Source organism: Salmo salar, chromosome ssa07 (assembly GCF_905237065.1).
Source record: "Salmo salar chromosome ssa07, Ssal_v3.1, whole genome shotgun sequence".
Lineage (NCBI taxonomy): Eukaryota > Metazoa > Chordata > Actinopteri > Salmoniformes > Salmonidae > Salmo > Salmo salar.
Window position 1 is genome coordinate 30,029,587 of NC_059448.1, and position 21,492 is coordinate 30,051,078.

The 21,492-nt window shown below is 42.4% G+C and overlaps 2 protein-coding genes across 6 annotated transcripts in view; one reads left to right on the top strand and one right to left on the bottom strand.

The window, feature by feature from the left end:
- The first annotated feature begins 470 nt into the window (after positions 1-470).
- Positions 471-7,631, top strand: zgc:92429 (cysteine and histidine-rich domain-containing protein 1). Its single transcript, XM_014207404.2, has 12 exons — positions 471-807; positions 1,568-1,617; positions 1,729-1,785; positions 1,965-2,116; positions 2,197-2,300; positions 2,620-2,672; positions 3,676-3,746; positions 5,638-5,740; positions 5,906-6,025; positions 6,275-6,337; positions 6,578-6,713; positions 6,981-7,631. The coding sequence occupies exons 1-12, from the start codon at positions 744-746 to the stop codon at positions 7,124-7,126; spliced, it is 1,119 nt and encodes a 372-aa protein (XP_014062879.1). The 5' UTR covers positions 471-743; the 3' UTR covers positions 7,127-7,631.
- A 56-nt stretch (positions 7,632-7,687) lies between these two features.
- The window catches only part of si:dkey-172j4.3 (diacylglycerol kinase eta), a 141,356-nt gene continuing 127,551 nt past the window's right edge, over positions 7,688-21,492 (bottom strand). For 4 of the 5 annotated variants that reach the window (XM_045721857.1, XM_045721858.1, XM_045721856.1 and 1 more), the window contains 2 exons: positions 21,192-21,322; positions 7,688-10,755 (listed from right to left, as the gene is read on the bottom strand). In XM_045721857.1, coding sequence (XP_045577813.1) covers positions 10,681-10,755; positions 21,192-21,322 — 206 coding nt within the window. In that variant the 3' untranslated portion in view covers positions 7,688-10,680. The remainder of the gene's footprint in view (positions 10,756-21,191; positions 21,323-21,492) is intronic. The other variant, XM_045721860.1, reaches the window with a different exon arrangement.

The window sequence follows — 21,492 nt, forward strand, 5'->3', positions numbered from 1 at the left end:
TTAATGCTTATTTTCTTTTGAGTGTGGAGTGTCTGCGCTGAGTCTAAGGCTTTGCTGCTCAAAACAATCTCCACCTAAATTTTGTAGATGCTCTTATTCAAAGTGACTGGAACCCACAAGCCTTGCGTTGCAAGCACCATGCTCTTACATCTGAGTCACATGGGACCCGTTAGTGTTAGACTATACGGTTTGCAGCATGGTAAATGGCTTATTCTGACATGTTTTAGTCGAGAGTTTCCCAAACTTTGTCCTCGGGACCACATTTTTTTCTTTCCCCCGAACACTACACAGCAGATTCAAATGATCGAAGCTTGATGATTATTTGAATCAGCTGTGTAGTGCTAGGGCAAAAACCAAAATGTAATTTTGCCATGCCAGGACACACCTACACGTGTGCTTAGTGCAGTACACACACAGGCGGACAGACGGCCAGGACAGGAGAGAGGAATGTCAAGCCGCCTCTAGATAAGGACTGACAGCTGAAGAGAGAGAGGGGATGACTGGTGGCTATTTTTATCATTCAGCCAGGCCAAGCAGAGACCCCCTCTCTTTCCTCTCTTAGTCCTCCTGGATCTCTCTCGTTCTTTCTCTCATTCCCTTGCTGCTTCTTCTATCCGGGAGAAAGTTCTGGAAGACTGGGTGGGATTAAAGTTTCGAAGCCCCTCGAAGAGAAAAAAAGAAGAGAGCGGGTTAGCGAAAGGAAAAGTTTGGTTACGGGAGGACAAACTAAATACTAAGCCAATATGGCTCTTCTATGCTACAACAAAGGCTGTGGAGAGAAGTTTGATGCTGACAAGAACGACGACGGTAAAACCACTTCAACTCAAACACACAGTTTATTAGTCACTGTTATACTGCGATAGTACACAGTCTACAGTGCATTCAATCCAACCTATGACAGTTATTAGTAAGGAATAATATTATTTGGATTAAATGCATGTTGCAAATATTGCAAGGTATTTCAGTTTTCAGTGTATTGTAGACTAATACTGTTTTTTGAATGGCCAAATGTAGAGGGGATAATGTGTATTATGGTAATCGTTCATGTGTAATAGCATAGATTATGATAGAGGTGGGAATTGACAGGTGTATTTAGCAGAACTGAAAGGGCCAGTTTCGCAGATGAAGATTGGTCCCATACTAATAGACTAAAACACATTTTCAATTAAGGATCTTTGGGTCCAGAAAACTGGCGTAGTCATCCACACATTGGCATATCATGGAGAGATTCTGTATTGAGAGATTGTATTGTAGGCATGTGTGTGCAATTGTTGTGCGCGTGTGACAGATGTGCATATGAGAGAGACAGACACTTGAGTGAAAGCATGCGCCGACATAATTTTCCACGTCTTTAGGTCACTGAGTAGGTCTCCTCTTCATAGCAACTGTTAGGTTAGTTAATGCCTTATATGGGCCCAACCCCCTCCCTCTTATGACCAGAACTCTATGACAGCTGTCTGGGAGACCCTGCAGATTCTGTGTGTGCCTGCTTGTCTGTGACAAGTTACAACGTTTGTGTCTGACAAAGGCCAGCGCCAACAAGTACCTTTTGTTTCTCGCCCTATAGATGCCTGTCTTCATCATCCAGGTGTTCCCATCTTCCACGATGCTCTGAAGGTATATAAATAAAAGCATTTGAGAAACTTACAGATGAGAATCAGTAAATATGAAACTATCCTCACAGTACTTGATCAAATTGATAAACAACGTGTGTGTGTGTGTGTCCAGGGTTGGTCTTGTTGTAGGAAGAGAACCACAGACTTCTCTGAATTCCTTTCTATCAAGGTAAGGACAATGTGGGACGAACTGGGTTTGAACTCAATACTGTTTTAACCCACTGAGCTGAAGCATGTAGGCATTAGCTCAGGGAACAGTATTGATCAAGTATATGCAGTAGTTCGCTGTCAGGGTACTCTGTACGCAGTATCCTGACATTACTTTTCTATTGGATTTTTCTATTGTAGGGTTGCACCAAGGGGCGTCATAGTAACGAAAAGCCCCAGGAGCCTATGCAGCCGACAGTGACATCCGACAAGAACGGCGTGAGAAACAACAGAGAGGAGATAATTTACCAGGGGCCCAAATCAGCTGAGGCACTGCAGAAAGAGAGACCCAGGTAGGGTCAGCTTGCTCAAATGGCTGATTAGGTGTTTGTTTATTTATTAATTTAAATGATGTATTTATTGTCCTTTACAGTTCAGATGAGGATAAGACCAAACTGAAGCTGAAGGTGTCTGCCTCTCTGATTCAGGTTCTGGAGAAGATGGAAATCAGCAGCAAGGCAGAACTAAAAAAGAAAGGTGTGTGTGTGTGTGTGTGTGTGTGTGTGTGTGTGTGTGTGTGTGTGTGTGTGTGTGTGTTTATCCCTCCCATACCTTCTTCTCTGTTTGGTTTCCTCTTGTTTTTCAAATCGTTGGTTTCTATACAATAGCAGGGCATTTCAATGCTTCTGTTGACCAGTACCAATACTTCTCTGATGAAATATGATATTATTTTGAAACTCCTTTGTTAATTTTGCAGCATAAGATTTCAGCAGGTTGTTTAACCCTGTCCTTCTGACCCTCCCTATTTCTTTTCCTCCTCTCTTTCTTTCTCTCTCTCGCTCTCTCGCCCTCACAGAGAGTGCTGTTGTCATGCAGGGAACGCGATGCAAGAACACAGGATGCAAAACAGTAGGTGTCTCTCTATATTTTTAATATATATATTTTTTTAAATTATTAGTGCTTTTATTTAGTTTTTCTCCCCAATTTCGTCATATCCAATTGGTAGTTAGTCTTGTCCCATCGCTGCAACTCCCCTACGGACTCGGGAGAGGCGAAGGTCGAGAGCCATGCGTCCTCCGAAACACGACCCCGCCAAGCCGCACTGCTTCTTGACACACTGCTTGCTTAACCCGGAAGCTAGCCGCACCAGGAAACACCGTGCAGCTGGCAACCGAAGTCAGCGTGCATGCGCCCGGCCGCCACAAGGAGTCGCCAGAAAGCGATGGGACAAGGACATCCCAGCCGGCCAAACCCTCCCCTAACCCGGACCACACTGGGCCAATTGTGCGCCGCCTCATGGGTCTCCCGGTCACTGCTGGCTGCAACACAGTCCGGGATCGAACCCGGATCTGTAGTGATGCCTTAGACCGCTGGCCACTCGGGAGGCCAGGTGTCTCTTTTGTGTGTCTGTCTGTGTATGCGTGTTTTTGTGCGTGTGTGTTTCTGTGTGTGTGTGCATGCGCTCGTGTGTATGTATGTGAGTGTGTGTTTCACAGAGAAGGGAGTAAAACATTTGAGGTGCAGTAACTCTTGTCTTTGTAGATAATGAATCTGTTGCATTCTGCTGATGCAGGGAAGCAGCCTGTCTCAGACAGTGTTAACTCTTTCCCGTAACTCGACAGTTTGTACCAGAGCGTTATATTCTAGAGAGTTGGGTCGACTTTACGAATGTTGAATATTGTTCCAATTCTATACATTCAGTTGCAAAATCATTATTTAAATGTTAATAGGTAGCTAACATGGCTGCCATATGTTGTAGTATCATGTAAATGCATCACAATGCAGAAACCTCAATGTCCCAACTTTCTCATTAGAAAAATGTTGTCATCTTAAAATTCTTGTTAGCATGTTAGTTATCCCCCTACCTGAGAGGAGAATTCAGTAGCTAATTGTTGTTTGTTGTTGTTGACAGCAATACCAGGGCCCAGAGACCAACGGAGAGACCTGTACACACCACCCTGGAGCACCTGTCTTCCACGAGGGGTAAGACAAGGACTGTATTTCACTTACAGCGCGTTCTGAAAATATTCAGACACCCCTTCCCTTTTTCCACATTTTGTTGCAGCCTTATTTTAAAATGGATGAAATAAATATTTTTTTCCTAATCCATCTACACACAATACCCCATAATGACAAAGCGAAAACAGGTTTTTAGAAATGTTTGCAAATATATTAAAAATGAAAGGTGTTCAGATCCTTTGCTATGAGACTCAAAATTGAGCTCAGGTGCAACCTGTTTCCATCCTTGAGATGTTTCTACATTTTGATTGGAGTCCACCTGTGATAAATTCAATTGATTGGACATGATTTGGAAAAGCACACACCTGTCTATGTAAGGTCCCACAGTTGACAGTGCATGCCAGAGCAAAAACCAAGCCATGAGGTCGAAGGAATTGTCCGTAGAACTCCGCGACAGGATTGTGTCGCGGCACAGCTCTGGGGAATGGTACCAAAACATTTCTGCAGCATTGAAGGTCCCCAAGAACACAGTGGCCTCCATCATTCTTAAATGGAAGAAGTTTGAAACCACCAAGACTCTTACTAGAGCTGGTCGCTCGGCCAAACTGAGCAATCGGGGGAGAAGGGCCTTGGTCAGGGAGGTGACCAAGAACCCAATGGTCACTCTAACAGAGCTCCAGAGTTCCTCTGTTGAAATGGGAGAACCTTCCAGAGGGACAACCATGTCTGCAGCACTCCATTAATCAGGCCTTTATGGTAGAGTGGCCAGACGGAAGCCAAAAGGCACCTGACCATGAGAAACAAGATTTTCTGGTCTGATGAAACCAAGATTGAACTCTTTGGCCTGAATGCCAAGTGTCACATCTGGATGAAACCTGGCATCATCCCTACGGTGAAACATGGTGGTGGCAGCATCATGCTGTGGGGATGTTATTCAGCGGCAAGAACTGGGAAACTACTCGGGATCGAGGGAAAGATGAACGGAGTAAAGTACAGAGAGATCCTTGATGAAAACCTGCTCCGGAGCACTCAGGACCTCAGACTGGGGTGACGGTTCACCTTACAACAGGACAATGACCCTAAGCACACAGCCAAGAAAATACAGGGGTGGCTTCGGGACAAGTCTCCGAATGTCCTTGAGTGGCCGAGCCAGAGACCGGACTTGAACCCGATCGAACATCTCCGGAGAGACCTGAAAATAGCTGTGATGCAACGCTCCCTATCCAACCTGACAGAGCTTGAGAGGATCTGCGGAGAAGAATGGGAGAAACTCCCCAAATACAGGTGTGCCAAGCTTGTAGTGTCATACCCAAGAAGACTTGAGGCTGTAATCGTTGCCAAAGGTGCTTCAACAAAGTACTGAGTAAACGGTCTGAATACATACGTAAATGTGATATTTACGTTTTAAATTTAATACATTCGCAAAAAAAATCTAAAAACCTGTTTTTGCTTTGTCATTATGGGGTATTGTGTTGTAGATTGATGAATTAAATATATATTATTTATTTTTATCAATTTTTTAATGTAAAGTAACAATGTGGGAAAAAGTCAAGGGGTCTGAATACTTCCCGAATATACTGTATCCATGCCTGTATTATACAGCACTGCAATATTAATGCAGCAGGTATTATACAATACTATTATATACTCTTCTACGTGTATAAGTACTAGAGCTGTTGCTGTGTAAAGACCATAGACTTTAATGCTGCTTTATTATAAACATCTGAAATGTAATATTAATGTAATACTATAGGTATAATACGGTGCTGTAATTCTAACACTACAGGTATAAGTACTGGAGCTGTTGCTGTGTGAAGACCATATACTTTAATGCTGCTTTATTATAAACATCTGAAATGTAATATTAATGTAATACTAATAGGTATAATTCGGTGCTGTAATTCTAACCCTACAGGTATAAGTACTGGAGCTGTTGCTGTGTGAAGACCATAGACTTTAATGCTTTTCTGGATCAGAAGGGTTGTACCATTGGCAAACATCGCTGGGTCCAAAAAGTGGTCAGTGTTAGCCCTCCTCTCTCTCCTTTTGACCTTTTCTTCATGTCCGGGTTTCGTTCTGTTGGCAATTGTCCCAGTTTTTTTTTTTTTACATGAAAATCATTTTGACATTTTGCTGTAAACTCTGGGGTTATTGCCTTTCTCTCTGAATGTTTGTGTGTGCAGAACAATAAGAACGTTGCGTGTAGACATGACTGGCACCAGACAGCCACACAGGTCTACGTGACCATCTATGCCAAGAACGCCAACCCTGAACTGTCCTACGTCGAGGCTAACCGCACAGTGGTAAGAACGGGCTACACACACACACACACACACAAACGCCGACATACAAGAACGCCAACCCTCAACTGTCCTCCGTCAAAGCCATTCGCACAGTGGTAACACATACACACGCATATTGACTTTTGGAATATACACACATTGACTTTTGCATATATTGTTTTCCCGCTGGTGTTTTGAGTAAGGTTGTTAATGATGATTAACATCTCTCTTTCTCTCTCTACCGCCCTGTCCCTATCGCTATTCCTGTAGCTGACCTGTCACATCCAGTTTGATGACAACAAGATTTTCCATAAGGACTTCCATCTGTGGGGGGTGAGGGGCAATGTTTTTCCCGTGTTCTTTTATTATTATTTTTTTACCTCTTGAATTGTTTACCCCCTCTCTATTTCCCTCTCTCTTTGTACTATACATTCCTCTTTCTTTCTCGCTGGTGTTTCTGTTTTCTATTTCCCTCTTCCTGTCTCTTTCGCCTTTCTCTCCTCTCTAAACACCAACCAACAACTATCCCCACCATAACCCTAACCTCATATCCCTCTTCCTCCTCTACTCTAGGTAGCGGATGTAGCCAACAGTGGGGTCAACATGGTTTCGTCTAAGGTGGAAGTGTCGCTCCGTAAGGCAGATGCTGTGGCCTGGGGAAAACTAGAGGACCCCACGTTCAAACCAGAACCAGAACCCCTGGACACGGGTACTGTAAACATCCCCCTTTATGTTGTTTTATCTTGTGATTATAAGGAAGTGTTTGTTCGACCGGCAGAATGGAAAAAGTACATTTGGGCATTGGGGTCAAAATTAATTAAGGTTAGGATTAAGTTTAGGAACAAGGGTTAGGTTAAAGGTTAGGGAAAGGCATAAACGTTAACATTGGGTTAGACGCCGTTCATTTTCTGCCAGGCTATACGCTGCCGTAATCAAAACATCGGCTGGATTCACAGTATTGCTCACTGTATTACAGGTTACACCGATGAGGCCGATGACCCCAGTCAGTGGGACAGGGACATCGACGACGATGACATCAGTGATTCAGACGAGGAGTGGGAGAAACCGCAGATCATCCAGCATCCTCCAGAAGAGGATGAGATGCCCGTGTTAGATGGTTAAATTGACTAGTTGATTTATTGATTATGTCTATTGTCCGTCAAGACGGTAAAGGTCAAGAGGATGCTCTGACTGGCTGTGAGATTGAGTGTTGGACAATAAAGTATTCTATCTAACATTTTCCTTACAGTCTAAGGACATGGTATGGCTGTAATATTGTTACTGGTTTTTAATTTATAAAGAAATTGTATTTTAATTTGTTTTATGTATTGATCTCTACTGTATGCACAGATACAAATAAGAAATATCAACCTGTTATAGATGAGTTTGTCTTCTGCCCTCTAGTACATATTAGGCCATTGTCAGGCAACAGAAGTCAGTTATCAGACACATTTTTGTCAGAATCAATGTCCTAATATGGACACCGTACTCTGCTTTCATTGCAACTAAATAAGAAAGGCCTACCGTATTGAAAGGTCAATCTGTCCATTCTACATAATTCCTGTTTGAATGTGACGCTAAATGGGCCTGCTGTGCTGTGATATTCATTAAAACAAAGGAGAAACTCCATCTGTCTAACGTGCATTGTGTCACACTTGGGACACGCACACACACGACTCCAACAGCGATGGATACACTTTATTTCAGCCTCCTGCTAGCAGCCAGTGAATGCTGTCTCTCTCTCTGGGTTCTGGGACATGGATGATTGGCAATTGGATAGCACAAATAAATAGGCTTGGGCCAGAATTCAATCGAAGGCCGACTGTCGCGAAGGGCGCTGCACGCTTGATATTGGCTCACGCGTAAATTACCTTTAAAAGTCAAGTGCAGTGCGCTTTTCGACAATTGCGCCTTTGATTGTAATCCGGCCTAAATTCACTGATGATAATCAATCATATGCAGTAAAACAGTAAAATCATAGCCTGCATGATTCCTGTCTTATTGGCAACAAACATTTATGTCGAGTAAACTGTCAAAATTACAGTTTGGCTCTGAGATGAAGCATAATGTATATCTATTTGGGAACACTCAATCAAGTTCAATACATGAGTTCAAAGATTCACAATTCAAGATTACATTCAAGATTTGAATCACAATAACGTCCTCCTTATCAATTGATACCATTAAAATAGTATAATATACATCATCTTGACACTTCAAGGACTTCAAGGAATAATTTTTAGGCCCAAAGGCTGACCTTCCAGCCTGGTTACAGAGATCAACCAGTACAATGAATTAACAGCACAAGATTATTATTATTAAACATCTTTGAACAAACAACGTGCAACATCGAGTCCAGCTTTGAGCATTGCACAGCAGAGTCCAGCCAGTGCGGTCTGTAGGCGTGCGTTCACAAAAACTTGCCGTGAGATACTGTTACACAACCGTGGCATATTACATGTTACATACATGTTGTCCAACAAAACGTTTCCAAATAGTTTCCTCTTGACTTGATCGTTACGTCGTTGTTGCATTGTTCTCCATACCTCTCAGTACCTTGGCAATTGACCTCTATATATGTTATGTCACACAAGATTTCAATACTGATATCCTAGCGTCGTGCCATAGACGCAACAACAGCAGCTAAGGAATCGTTGGCATAGCGTTGGAGTAACGGTGTAGCAACATTTTTCAGAAGCCAGTCTTCCATGAGATTAGGATGTGTAAAGTGAGAACATTAGGGTTGAAAAATTCTGTAAACTTTCCCAAAATTCCTGGGTTTCCTAAAATCCTCGGAATTTTGGGGTTTTCTGCGTATTCACTTCTGAAAATCCGTAAATGTTCCAACGGGATTTCTTGAAACCTGGTAATTTAGAAGAAATTACTGGAATTTTGCCACCCTGAGAGCATGTACATGAACAGTAGAACAACCCCTGACAAGTGAATAAACATTTAATATCTATTATGTATATATAATATACTTTAACATTCGTTTGGTTATATTTATATGTTACATATTATTAACACACATTGATCTCTGTATAGATGTGTCATAAATACAAGGGAGAGCGACCGTTTCCATAGCAATAAAAACACAAGTGAACGATCACTTTACAACGTTACACGCACACGTCGCACACACACACACATTTTTTCCTTTTAGTTTCTCTTTGTAAAGTGCAAGGCAAGATACAGTAAACTTTGAAATGATTAACACGCACACAGTGCCGTTTGCACACACACACACAATCGTCATATGTCGTTTAAAACTTGGCACACATGTACAGGTACATCACTAAAGCCTCTAGCACTAACAGCAGGACAAGCACGCTATTGGTACAGTAGGACAATCATAGCTAACACTTTATCTGGAAGGCTGATAATAAGCTGATAATAAACACCATTACTTAACTATTAAATGACTAATACATAGCTTGTTCTGCATTGAATGAATTAAATACATGTTATTTTAACTTAATGATACAACTTAACATATCTCTTGTTCATGGTTTAACTATATATGATTCGGCATACTGGTCTTTGTAATATATATTTTCATCTGAAACTACTATTATTCATAAATACATGAATAAATTATATAGAACGATATAGCGGTTAACTAACAGTTAAAAAACTATACATGAACTATCTATTAACAGTTTATAAGCTGTTTATGACCAGACCTTCAAAATAAAATGTTACTCAATTTCTACAACAGAAAAATAAAAAAATCTCACTGCATTTATATTCCAGCGTAGGGGTTAGGGATGGTATAAATTATCTCTAACCACAGATGTAGGGTCAACTTTCCCTCCTCAAAACCTAAGCATAACCATAAGGAGGGATAATGCAAACCTTAGACGGATCTTAGATCAGTGTCAATGGGCTACTTCATCCAACTTGGAAGGCATGCAGGGACACATTGAGGTCATCGTGGCTTAGATGTTACAGTAAGTACTGTAGTAGCTAGCCGTAGATATTACATTGAGTACTGTAGTAGCTGGACATAAGATGCTACAGTACATACATTACACATTATGGTAAGTACTTTAACAAGGCCAATATATTAGTACCATATTCAGTCCACATGTATTACATTCCTCAATATGACCCTTCCATAAAAAACTTTTTCACATTTTTAAGTCTCCAGTTCAGCAGATGAGAATAAGTTGAGATGTTGTTTACATAGTTTTTTTGTTTTTCGTTATTGTTGATGTCCTCCAACAAAGATGTCCTCAAACTTCAGCTTTCTCAAGGAAACTAAAAAGTCCCGAAAGTCAAGAGACAAAAGAGGAAGGGTAGCCTAAACCCCATAAAGAGGATATATTTAAGAATAAAAACAAAATGTCCACTCCCGTCATGCAAAAGACAGCACCGCCTACGTAAACACATTGCACCGCCAAGGAAACAAAATATGCTTAGAAACTCTTTCCTCTTCTCTGGTTGGCCACTTTGACTATCAAGAAGCCACGCCCACATCCCTGGTCAGCAGGTCAAACAGCACACCAAACGGTGATGCAATGCAAAGCCACGCCCCCTCGTTAAAAACAACTCCTCCCTGATTACAAAATGGAGAACACTGAGTCAAGGGGGAGGTGATAGCTGAATGGGGAGAGGGTCATTGATTTGTTGAATAATTTATCCCCCCTCCGGTTGCCATAGTGACAGGTGTCTTGTTAAGCCTCCTCGTTAAGTTCCTCAATTGCCTGAAGGATCCGTCTCACATGCCCCACCTTTAATATCCCAAGATCCTGTGGGAGAGAGAGAGATGGACAGACAATCAAAATTTCTCCTTTTTACACAATGTTAATGAATGTTTCACTGTTTTTCAAAATTGTTCGTTTTCATCAACTTAATATCACTTTATATCAACTTAAGTAACTTGTGCCGCTTTCAGGGGCGTCATGCACCCTAAAAATCTGAGGGTGCAAAAAGTATGTGAGGACGGTTGGGGGTGGTCCAGAAGGGGGGCTAGGCCCCTGTCCTTGCATTTTTTTTAACACCTGAAACAGCTTTTTACTGAAATCTAGAGCCATAATCATTAAGCTATGTCAACAACGACAACAAAAAAATCTGCATATCTAAGTATACCTCTTGAGCCGTCTGTATCTAAAACTAAATACGCTTCTCTGTATCTCGGCTAAAATCTGGGTAAAAGATTGAAAGGAATGTGAGTCTTATTCAGTACATTTAGTTATTGCTTGCTTTTCTAAAGTCTACCAACCTTGCCAGCCCATATGCCAGCTAACATAGTTAGACAAGCTAGCTACTATAACTTGATTGATAGCCTGAAATGGCTTCTTGGTAGCTAGTTTTGAGGTTGGGAGATTGGGAATCTATCTGAGCTACCTAAAGCCAACTTCATAAAATTGTTAGATGGCTAGAAATATTACAGAGAAACATCAACAACAACATACACACTACCGTTCAAAAGTTTGGGGGTCACTTAGAAATGTCCTCGTTTTCCATGAAAACATACATGAAATGAGTTGCAAAATGAATAGGAAATATAGTCAAGATGTTGACAAGGTTATAAATAATGATTTTAATTGAAATAATAATTGTGTCCTTCAAACTTTGCTATGGTCAAATAATCCTACATTTGCAGCAATTACAGCCTTGCAGACCTTTAGCATTCTAGTTGTCAATTTGTTGAGGTAATCTGAAGAGATTTCACCCATGCTTCCTGAAGCACCTCGCACAACTTGGATTGGCTTGATGAGCACTTCTTGCGTACCATACGGTCAAGCTGCTCCCAAAACAGCTCAATAGGGTTGAGATCCAGTGACTGTGCTGGCCACTGCATTATAGACAGAATACCAGCTGACTGTTTCTTCCCTAAATAGTTCTTGCATAGTTTGGAGCTGTGTTTTGGGTCATTGTGCTGTTGTAGGAGGAAATTGGCTCCAATTAAGTGCTGTCCACAGAGTATGGCATGGCATTGCAAAATGGAGTGATAGCCTTCCTTCTTCAAGATCCTTTTTACTGTAAAAATCTTCCACTTTACAATTACCAAAGCACCCCCAGACCATCACATTGCCTCTACCATGCTTGACAGATCGCGTCAAGCACTCCTCCAGCATCTTTTCATTTTTTCTGCGTCTCACAAATGTTCTTCTTTGTGATCCGAACACCTCAAACTTAGATTCGTCTGTCCACAACACTTTTTTCCAATCTTCCTCTGTCCAGTGTCTGTCTTCTTTTGCCCATCTTAATCTTTTCTTTTTATTGGTCAGTCTGAGATATGTCTTTTTCTTTGAAACTCTGTCTAGAAACTCTTGTCTGTTTTATTTCTTTACCTACCTATTGTTCACCTAATACCTTTTTTGCACTATTGGTTAGAGCCTGTAAGTAAGCATTTCACTATAAGGAGTACACCTATTGTATTCGGCGCACGTGACAAATAAAGTTTGATTTGATTAGAAGGCCAGCATCCCGGACTCACCTCTTCACTGTTGACGTTGAGACTGGTGTTTGCCTGTACTATTTAATGAAGCTGCCAGTTGAGGACTTGTGAGGCATCTGTTTCTCAAACTAGACACTCTAATGTACTTGTCCTCTTGCTCAGTTGTGCACCGGGGCCTCCCACTCCTCTTTCTATTCTGGTTAGAGCCAGTTTGCGCTGTTCTGTGAAGGGAGTAGTACACAGCGTTGTACCAGATCTTCAGTTTCTTGGCAATTTCTCACATGGAATAGCCTTCATTTCTCAGAACAAGAATAGACTGACGAGTTTCAGAAGAAAATACTTTGTTTCTGGCCATTTTGAGCCTGTAATTGAACCCACAAATGCTGATGCTCCAGATACTCAACTAGTCTAAAGAAGGCCAGTTTTATTTATTTTTAATCAGAACAACAGTTTTCAGTTGTGCTAACATAATTGCAAATGGGTTTTCTAATGATCAATTAACCTTTTAAAATGATAAACTTGGATTAGCTAGCACAACGTGCCATTGGCCTCTGTACGCCTATGTAGATATTCCATTTTAAAAAATCAGCCGTTTCCAGCTACAATAGTCATTTACAACATTAACAATGTCTACACTGTATTTCTGATCAATTTGATGTTATTTTAATGGACAAAAAATGTAATTTTCTTTAAAAAATAAGGAAATTTCCAAGTGACCCCAAACTTTTGAAAGGTAGTGTACCAGTCAAAAGTTTGCACACACCTACTCATTCAAGGGTTTTTCTTAATTTTGTACTATTTTCTACATTGTAGAATAATAGTGAAGGCATCAAAACTATGAAATAACACATGGAATCATGTAGTAACCCAAAAAGTATTAAACAAATCAAAATATATTTTAGACTCTTCAAAGTAGCCACCCTTTGCCTTGATGACAGCTATGCACACCTCGGCCTTCTCTCAACCAGCTTCACCTGGGATGCTTTTGCAACAGTATTGAAAAAGTTCCTACATGTATGCTAAGCACTTGTTGGCTGGTTTTCCTTCACTCTGAGGTCCAACTCATCCCAAACCATCTCAATTGGGTTGAGGTCGGGTGAGGCCAGGTCATCTGATGCAGCACTCCATCACTCTGCTTCTTGGTCAAATAGCCCTTACACAGCCTGGAGGTGTGTTGGGTCATTGTCCTGTTGAAAAACAAATGATAGTCCAACTAAGCGCGTATCGCTGCAGAATGCTGTGGTAGCCATGCTGGTTAAGTGTGCCTAAATAAATCACAGACAGTGTCACCAGCAAAGCACCCCCACACCATCAAACCTCCTCCTCCATGCTTCACGGTGGGAACAACACATGCGGAGTTCATCCGTTTACCTACTCTACCTCTCACAAAGTCACAGCGGTTGGAACCAAAAATCTCAAATTTGGACTCATCAGACAAAAGGACAGATTTCCACCAGTCCAATGTCCATTGCTCATGTTTAACAAATTGTATTTGTCACATGCACAGTGAAATGCTTACTTACAAGCCCTTAACCAACAATGCTTTAAGAAGTTTTAAGAAAAATAAGTGTAAGTAAAAAATAGAAAATAAAAGTAACAAATAATTAAACAGCAGCAGTAAAATAACAATAGCGAGGCTATATACAGGGGGTACCGGTACAGAGTCAATGTTCGGGGGCACCGGTTAGTCGAGGTAATTGAGGTCATATGTACATGTAGGTAGAGTTAAAGTGACTAAAGAGGGGTCTGGGTAGACCTTTGATTTGCTTGTTCAGGAGTCTTAAGGCTTGGGGGTAGAAGCTGTTAAGAAGCCTTTTGGACCTAGACTTGGGAGTCCGGTACAGCTTGCCGTGTGGTAGTAGAGAGAACAGTCTATGACTGGGGTGGCTGGAGTCTTTGACCATTTTTAAGGCCTTCCTCTGACAGCGCCTGTTATAGAGGTCCTGGATGGCAGGAAGCTTGGCCCCAGTGATGTACTAGGCCGTACGCACTACCCTCTATAGTGCCTTGCAGTCGGAAGCCGAGCAGTTGCCATACCAGGCAGTGATGCAACCGGTCAGGATGCTCTCGATGGTGCAGCTGTAGAACCGTTTGAGGATCGGAGGACCCATGCCGAATCGTTTCAGTCTCCTGAGGGGGAATACGTTTTGTCATGCTTTCTTCACGGCTGTCTTAGTGTGTTTGGACCACGATAGTTTGTTGGTGATGTGGACTCCAAGGAACTTGAAGCTCTCAACCTGCTCCACCCGTCGGTGAGAATGGGGGTGTGCTCGGCCCTCCTTTCCCTGTAGAGCACAATCATCCCCTTTGTCTTGATCACGTTGAGAGAGAGGCTGTTGTCCTGGCACCACATGGCCAGGTCTCTGACCTCCTCCCTATAGACTCATTGTTGTCGGTGATTTGGCCTACCACTGTTGTGTCATAGGCAAACTTGATTATGGTGTTGGAGTCGTGCTGGGCCTGCAGTCATGAGTGAACAGGGAGTACAGGAGGGGACTGAGCACGCACCCCTGAGGGGCCCCCTGAGTTGAGGATCAGCGTGGCGGATGTGTTGTTACCTACCCTTACCACCTGGGAGCGGCCTGTCAGGAAGTCCAGGATCCAGTTGCAGAGGGAGGTGTTTAGTCCAAGGGCCCTCAGCTTAGTGATGAGCTTTGAGGGTGCTATGGTGTAGAACGCTGAGCTGTAGTCAACAAATAGCATTCTCACATAGGTGTTCCTTTTGTCCAGGTGGGAAAGGGCAGTGTTGACTGCAATAGAGATTGCATCATCTGTGGATCTGTTGGGCAGTATGCAAATTGGAGTGGGTGTAGTGTTTCTGGGATAATGGTTTTGATGTGAGACATGACCAGCCTTTCAAAGCACTTCATGGCTACAGACGTGAGTGCTACAGGTCAGTAGTCATTTAGGCAGGTTACCTTAGTGTTCTTGTGCACAGGGACTATGGTGGTCTGCTTAAAACATGTTGGTATTACAGACACAGTCAGGGACAGGTTGAAAATGTCAGTGAAGACACTTGCCAGTTGGTCAGCGCATGCTCGGAGTACACGTCCTGGTAATCGTCTGGCCCTGTAGCCTTATGAATGTTGACCTGTTTAAAGGTCTTACTAACATTGGCTACGGAGAGAGTGATCACACAGTCATCCAGAACAGCTGATGCTTTCATGCATGTTTCAGTGTTACTTGCCTCGAAGCGAGCATAGAAGTAATTTAGCTTGTCTGGTAGGCTCGTGTCACTGGGCAGCTCGCGGCTGCTTCCCTTTTGTAGTCTGTAATATTTTGCAAGCCCTGCCACATCCGACGAGCATCAGAGCCAGTGTAGTAGGATTGAATCTTAGTCCTCTATTGAGGCTTTGTCTGTTTGATGGTTCGTCGGAGGGCATAGCGGGATTTCTTATAAGCTTCCGGGTTAGAGTCACACTCCTTGAAAGAGGCAGCTCCCCCCTTTAGCTCAGTACGGATGTTGCCTGTAATCCATGGCTTCTGGTATGTACGTACAGTCACTGTAGGGATGACGTCCTAGATTCACTTATTGATGAAGCCAATGACTGATGTTGTGTACTCCTCAATGCCATCGGAAGAATCCCGGAACATATTCCAGTCTGTGCTAGCAAAACGGTCCTGTAGCTTAGCATCTGCTTCATCTGACCACTTTCTTGATGACTGAGTCACTGGTGCTTCCTGCTTTAGTTTTTGCTTGTAAACAGGAATCAGGAGGATAGAATTATGGTCAGATTTGCCAAATGCGAGGGGTACACGTCTCTGTGTGTGGAGTAAAGGTTAGAGTTTTTTCCCCTCTGGTTGCACATTTAACATGCTGGTAGAAATTAGGTAAATGATAGAAGAATTTGTATGTTTAAGATAATGACTAAAGTATTCCACCCTGAAACCATATAATTGTATGACGTGTTAGAGTCATAATCCAATAATGTGTGTGACTAGGCCATTGTGTTACTATTTCGCAATATGAGCAGGGTATAGTTGAGACATTCAAGGACAACAGAACTGTCGACTAGTGATAACGGTGAAACTAATAACTGGAAAGAGGCCTCCCCACCCTAGGGAGGTGAAAAACTGTTAGAAATGGCTAGGCTTGCTGAAGATGATGAAACATGTTGCAGAAGTGTGATAAACAATGTATGTGAATTGTGGAAAAATACAGCCCACCTAAAGAGAGGTGGAGTTTCTACTGATGTGAGTTAATTTGTGTGTGTGTGTGCTATAAAAAGATTGTGTTCTCATTTTGAAGACAGAGCGCTCTCTGAATAAAGGACTGATCTATTGCAGAATTTGAGACTTTGTCTACTTCTTTATTAACTGAAGCCTTACAACCTTCAGGAAATAGACAAAGCTTTGAGTAGTAGTTGAATTCAACCATTGAGATAGAAAATTCTCGTGACAGTAAAACTGATTCCCTGCATTAAAGTCCCCGGCCACTAGGAGCGCCGACTCTGGATGAGCGTTTTCCTGTTTGCTTATGGCCGTATACAGCTCATTGAGTGCGGTCTTAGTGCCAGCATCGGTTTGTGGTGGTAAATAGACAGCTACGAAGAATATAAATGAAAACTCTCTTGGTAAATAGTGTGATCTACAGCTTATCATGAGTTATCACTATATAACTATACCTCAGGCGAGGAAAACCTCAAGACTTTCTTAGATTTCATGCACCAGCTGTTGTTTACAAATATACATAGACCGACACCCCTTGTCTTACCAGAGGCCGCTATTCTATCCTACCGAAAAAGCTTAAAACCCGCCAGCTGTATGTTATTCATGTCGACATTCAGCCATAACTCTGTGAAACATAAGATATTACCGTTTTTAATGTCTCGTTGTTAAGATATACGTGATCGTAGTTTGTCTATTTTATTTTCGATTGATTGTACGTTGGTTAATAATACCGATGGTAAAGGGAGATTACCCGCTCGCCGTCGGATCCTTACAAGGCACCCAGACCTACATCCCCGATATCTCTGTCTTTTTCTCCTACGAATGACGGGGATGAGGGCCTTGTCGGGCGTCTGTAGTAAATCCTTCCCATCTGACTTGTTAAAGAAAAAGTATTCCTCCAGTACGGGGTGAGTAATCGCTGTCCTGATATCTAGAAGCTCTTTTCGGTAATAAGACACGGTAGCAGAAACATTATGTACAAAATAAGTTACAAATAACGCAAAAAAACACACAATAGCACAATTGGTTATGGGTTTGTACAACGGTAGCCATCTCCTCTGGCGCCATTCAGCCCAAGCAAGTCTCTTCTTATTATTGATGTCCTTTAGTAGTGGTTTCTTTGCAACAATTCGACCATGAAGGCCTGATTCACGCACTCTCCTCTAAACAGTTGATGTTGAGATGTGTCTGTTACTTGAACTCTGTGAAGCATTTATTTGGGCTGCAATTCCTGAGGCTGGTAACTCTAATGCACTTTCCTGTGGCGGTCCTCATGAGTGCCAGTTTCATCATAGTGCTTGATGGTTTTCGCGACTCCACTAGAAGAAACTTTACAAGTTCTTGAAATTTTGACGGGATTGACTGACCTTCATGACTTAAAGTAATGATGGACTGTCATTTCTCTTTGCTTGTTTGTGCTGTTGTTACCATAATATGGACTTGGCCTTTTACCAAATAGGGCTATCTTCTATATACCACCCCTACCTTGTCACAACACAGCTGATTGGATCAAACGCATTAACAAGGAAATAAATTCCACAAATGAATGTTTAACAAGGCACACCTGTTGATTGAAATCCATTCCAGGTGACTACCTCATGAAGCTGGTTGAGAGAATGCCAAGAGTGTGCAAAGCTATCATCAAGGCAAAGGGTGGCTACTTTGAAGAATCTCAAATATAAAATATTTTTGGGTTACTACATGATTCCATATATGTTAATTCATTGTTTTGATGTTTCACTATTATTCTACAATGTAGAAAATAGTACAAATAAAGAAAAACCCTGGAATGAGTAGGTGTGTCTAAACTTTTGACTGGTACTGTATATATATATATATATATATATATATATATATATATATATATATATATATATATATATATATACACTGCTCAAAAAAATAAAGGGAACAACACAACGTAACTCCAAGTCAATCACACTTCTGTGAAATCAAACTGTCCCCTTAGGAAGCAACACTGATTGACAATACATTTCACATGTTGTTGTGCAAATGGAATAAACAACAGTTGGAAATTATAGGCAATTAGCAAGACACCTCCAATAAAGGAGTGGTTCTGCAGGTGGTGACCACAGACCACTTCTCAGTTCCTATGCTTCCTGGCTGATATTTTGGTCACTTTTGAATGCTGGCGGTGCTTTCACTCTAGTGGTAGCATGAGACGGAGTCTACAACCCACACAAGTGGCTCAGGTAGTGCAGCTCATCCAGGATGGCACATCAATGCGAGCTGTGGCAAAAAGGTTTGCTGTGTCTGTCAGCGTAGTGTCCAGAGCATGGAGGCGCTACCAGGAGACAGGCCAGTACATCAGGAGACGTGGAGAAGGCCGTAGGAAGGCAACAACCCAGCAGCAGGACCACTACCTCCGCCTTTGTGCAAGGAGGAGCAGGAGGAGCACTGCCAGAGCCCTGCAAAATGACCTCCAGCAGGCCACAAATGTGCATGTGTCTGCTCAAACGGTCAGAAACAGACTCCATGAGGGTGGTCCCGACGTCCACAGGTGGGGGTTGTGCTTACAGCCCAACACCGTGCAGGATGTTTGGCATTTGCCAGAGAACACCAAGATTGGCAAATTCGCCACTGGCACCCTGTGCTCTTCACAGATGAAAGCAGCTTCACACTGAGCACATGTGACAGACGTGACAGAGTCTGGAGACGCCGTGGAGAACGTTCTGCTGCCTGCAACATCCTCCAGCATGACCGGTTTGGCGGTGGGTCAGTCATGGTGTGGGGTGGCATTTCTTTGGGGGGGGCCGCACAGCCCTCCATGTGCTCGCCAGAGGTAGCCTGACTGCCATTAGGTACCGAGATGAGATCCTCAGACCCCTTGTGAGACCATATGCTGGTGCGGTTGGCCCTGGGTTCCTCCTAATGCAAGACAATGCTAGACCTCATGTGGCTGGAGTGTGTCAGCTGTTCCTGCAAGAGGAAGGCATTGATGCACAATTGAGCACATCTGGGACATCATGTCTCGCTTCATCCACCAACGCCACGTTGCACCACAGACTGTCCAGGAGTTGGCGGATGCTTTAATCCAGGTCTGGGAGGAGATCCCTCAGGAGACCATCTGCCACCTCATCAGGAGCATGCCCAGGCATTGTAGGGAGGTCATACAGGCACGTGGAGGCCACACACACTACTGAGCCTCATTTTGACTTGTTTTAAGGACATTACATTAAAGTTGGATCAGCCTGTGTGGTTTTCCACTTTAATTTTGAGTGTGACTCCATGGGTTGATAAATTGGATTTCCATTGATTATTTTTGTGTGATTTTATTGTCAGCACATTCAACTATGTAAAGAAAAAAGTATTTAATAAGATTATTTCATTCATTCAGATCTAGGATGTGTTATTTTAGTGTTCCCTTAATTTTTTTGAGCAGTGTATATATAAATATATTTGTTATTATTATTACAGGACAAATCTGTGGGGGCATGTGTCCTTGTACCCCCTATGGGCATGACGCCTCTAGCCGCGTTCACATCACGTTGGAAACTCTGGAACTCCAAGCTAAAATTAACGTGAGTTATTTGCGTAGAGAGCTTCCTATTAGTTGATTGTGATACTTCTGAATTGGGAAATGGGGGTATCATCTTTCTACAATGAGTAAGCAAGTCATTGATAGAAAAGTAATCAATATACTGAACAAAAATATAAACGTAACATGCAACAATTTCAACGATTTTAATGAGTTACAGGTCATATAAGGAAATCAGTCAATTGAAATAAATGAATTAGGCCTTAATCTATGGATTTCACATGACTGGGCAGGGGCCACTTTGGAGCCAGGCCCAGCCAATCAGAATATGGTTTTCCCCACAAAAAAAAGCTTAATACAGACAGAAATACTTAATTAGCTGTCTGGGTGGCTGGTCTCAGACAATCCTGCAGGTGAAGAAACCGGATGTGGAAGTCCTGGGCTAGCGTAGATACACGTGGTCTGCGGTTGTGAGGCCGGTTGGACGTACTGCCAAATACTCTAAAACAATGTTGGAGGCGGCTTATGGTAGAGAAATGAACATTCAATTCTCTGACAACAGCTCTGGTAGACATTCCTGCAGTCAGCATGCCATTTGCATGCTCCCTCTAATCTTGAGACATCTGTGGCATTGTGTTGTGTGACAAAACTGCACATTTTAGAGTGGCCTTTTATTGTCCCCAGCACAAGGTGCACCTGTGTAATGATTATGCTGTTTAATCAGCTTCTTGATATGCCACACCTGGCAGGTAGATGGAATATCTTGGCAAAGGAGAAATGAACACTAACAGGGATATAAACAAATTTGTGCACAACATTTGAGAGAAATAAAATGTATGTGTGTATGGAACATTTCTGGGATCTTTAATTTCAGCTGATGAAACATGGGATCAACACTTTACATGTTGCGTTTATATTTTTGTTCAGTATAAAACGGTATACCTTACATTCATAAAGCATAAATGTCACTTAAATTGATTACAAAATCACACACTCAAGAAGGCCATGCACAGTTCCAGTGTAACAGGAAATAACACTATGCCTTAGACCCAAAATGGCTGCCTAGTCCTATACCCAAAATTGGCACCCAGTTTCCTATGGTCCTCCTGTACCTTGAGGTCGTGCCGCTGCAGCTGTGAGAGCTGGCAGCCCTGGATGTCCCTGGAGAGAAAAGTCTCTCTGTACTCCCCTAACCCCAGAGAGTACAGCCACGCAGCTACCTCCTCACTTTCCCACCTCTCCACTATAGCCACAGACACAGACACACACACAGACACACACACGCACACAGACAGACCAGCGCAAAGAAACACACATATAGATATACAAAAAGAAAACACACCGACACTGAAAGTTCACATACCAGAAGAGGCTGCTGAGGGGAGGACGGACACATAATAATGGATGGAACGG

Bases quoted from the DNA above. Each gene is read 5' to 3' on its own strand.
- zgc:92429 (XM_014207404.2), top strand. From the start codon at position 744: ATGGCTCTTCTATGCTACAACAAAGGCTGTGGAGAGAAGTTTGATGCT. The intron at 2,673-3,675 runs GTAGGTGTCTCT...TGTTGTTGACAG, and splicing joins AGAACACAGGATGCAAAACA to CAATACCAGGGCCCAGAGAC. The intron at 6,026-6,274 runs GTAAGAACGGGC...CTATTCCTGTAG, and splicing joins TCGAGGCTAACCGCACAGTG to CTGACCTGTCACATCCAGTT.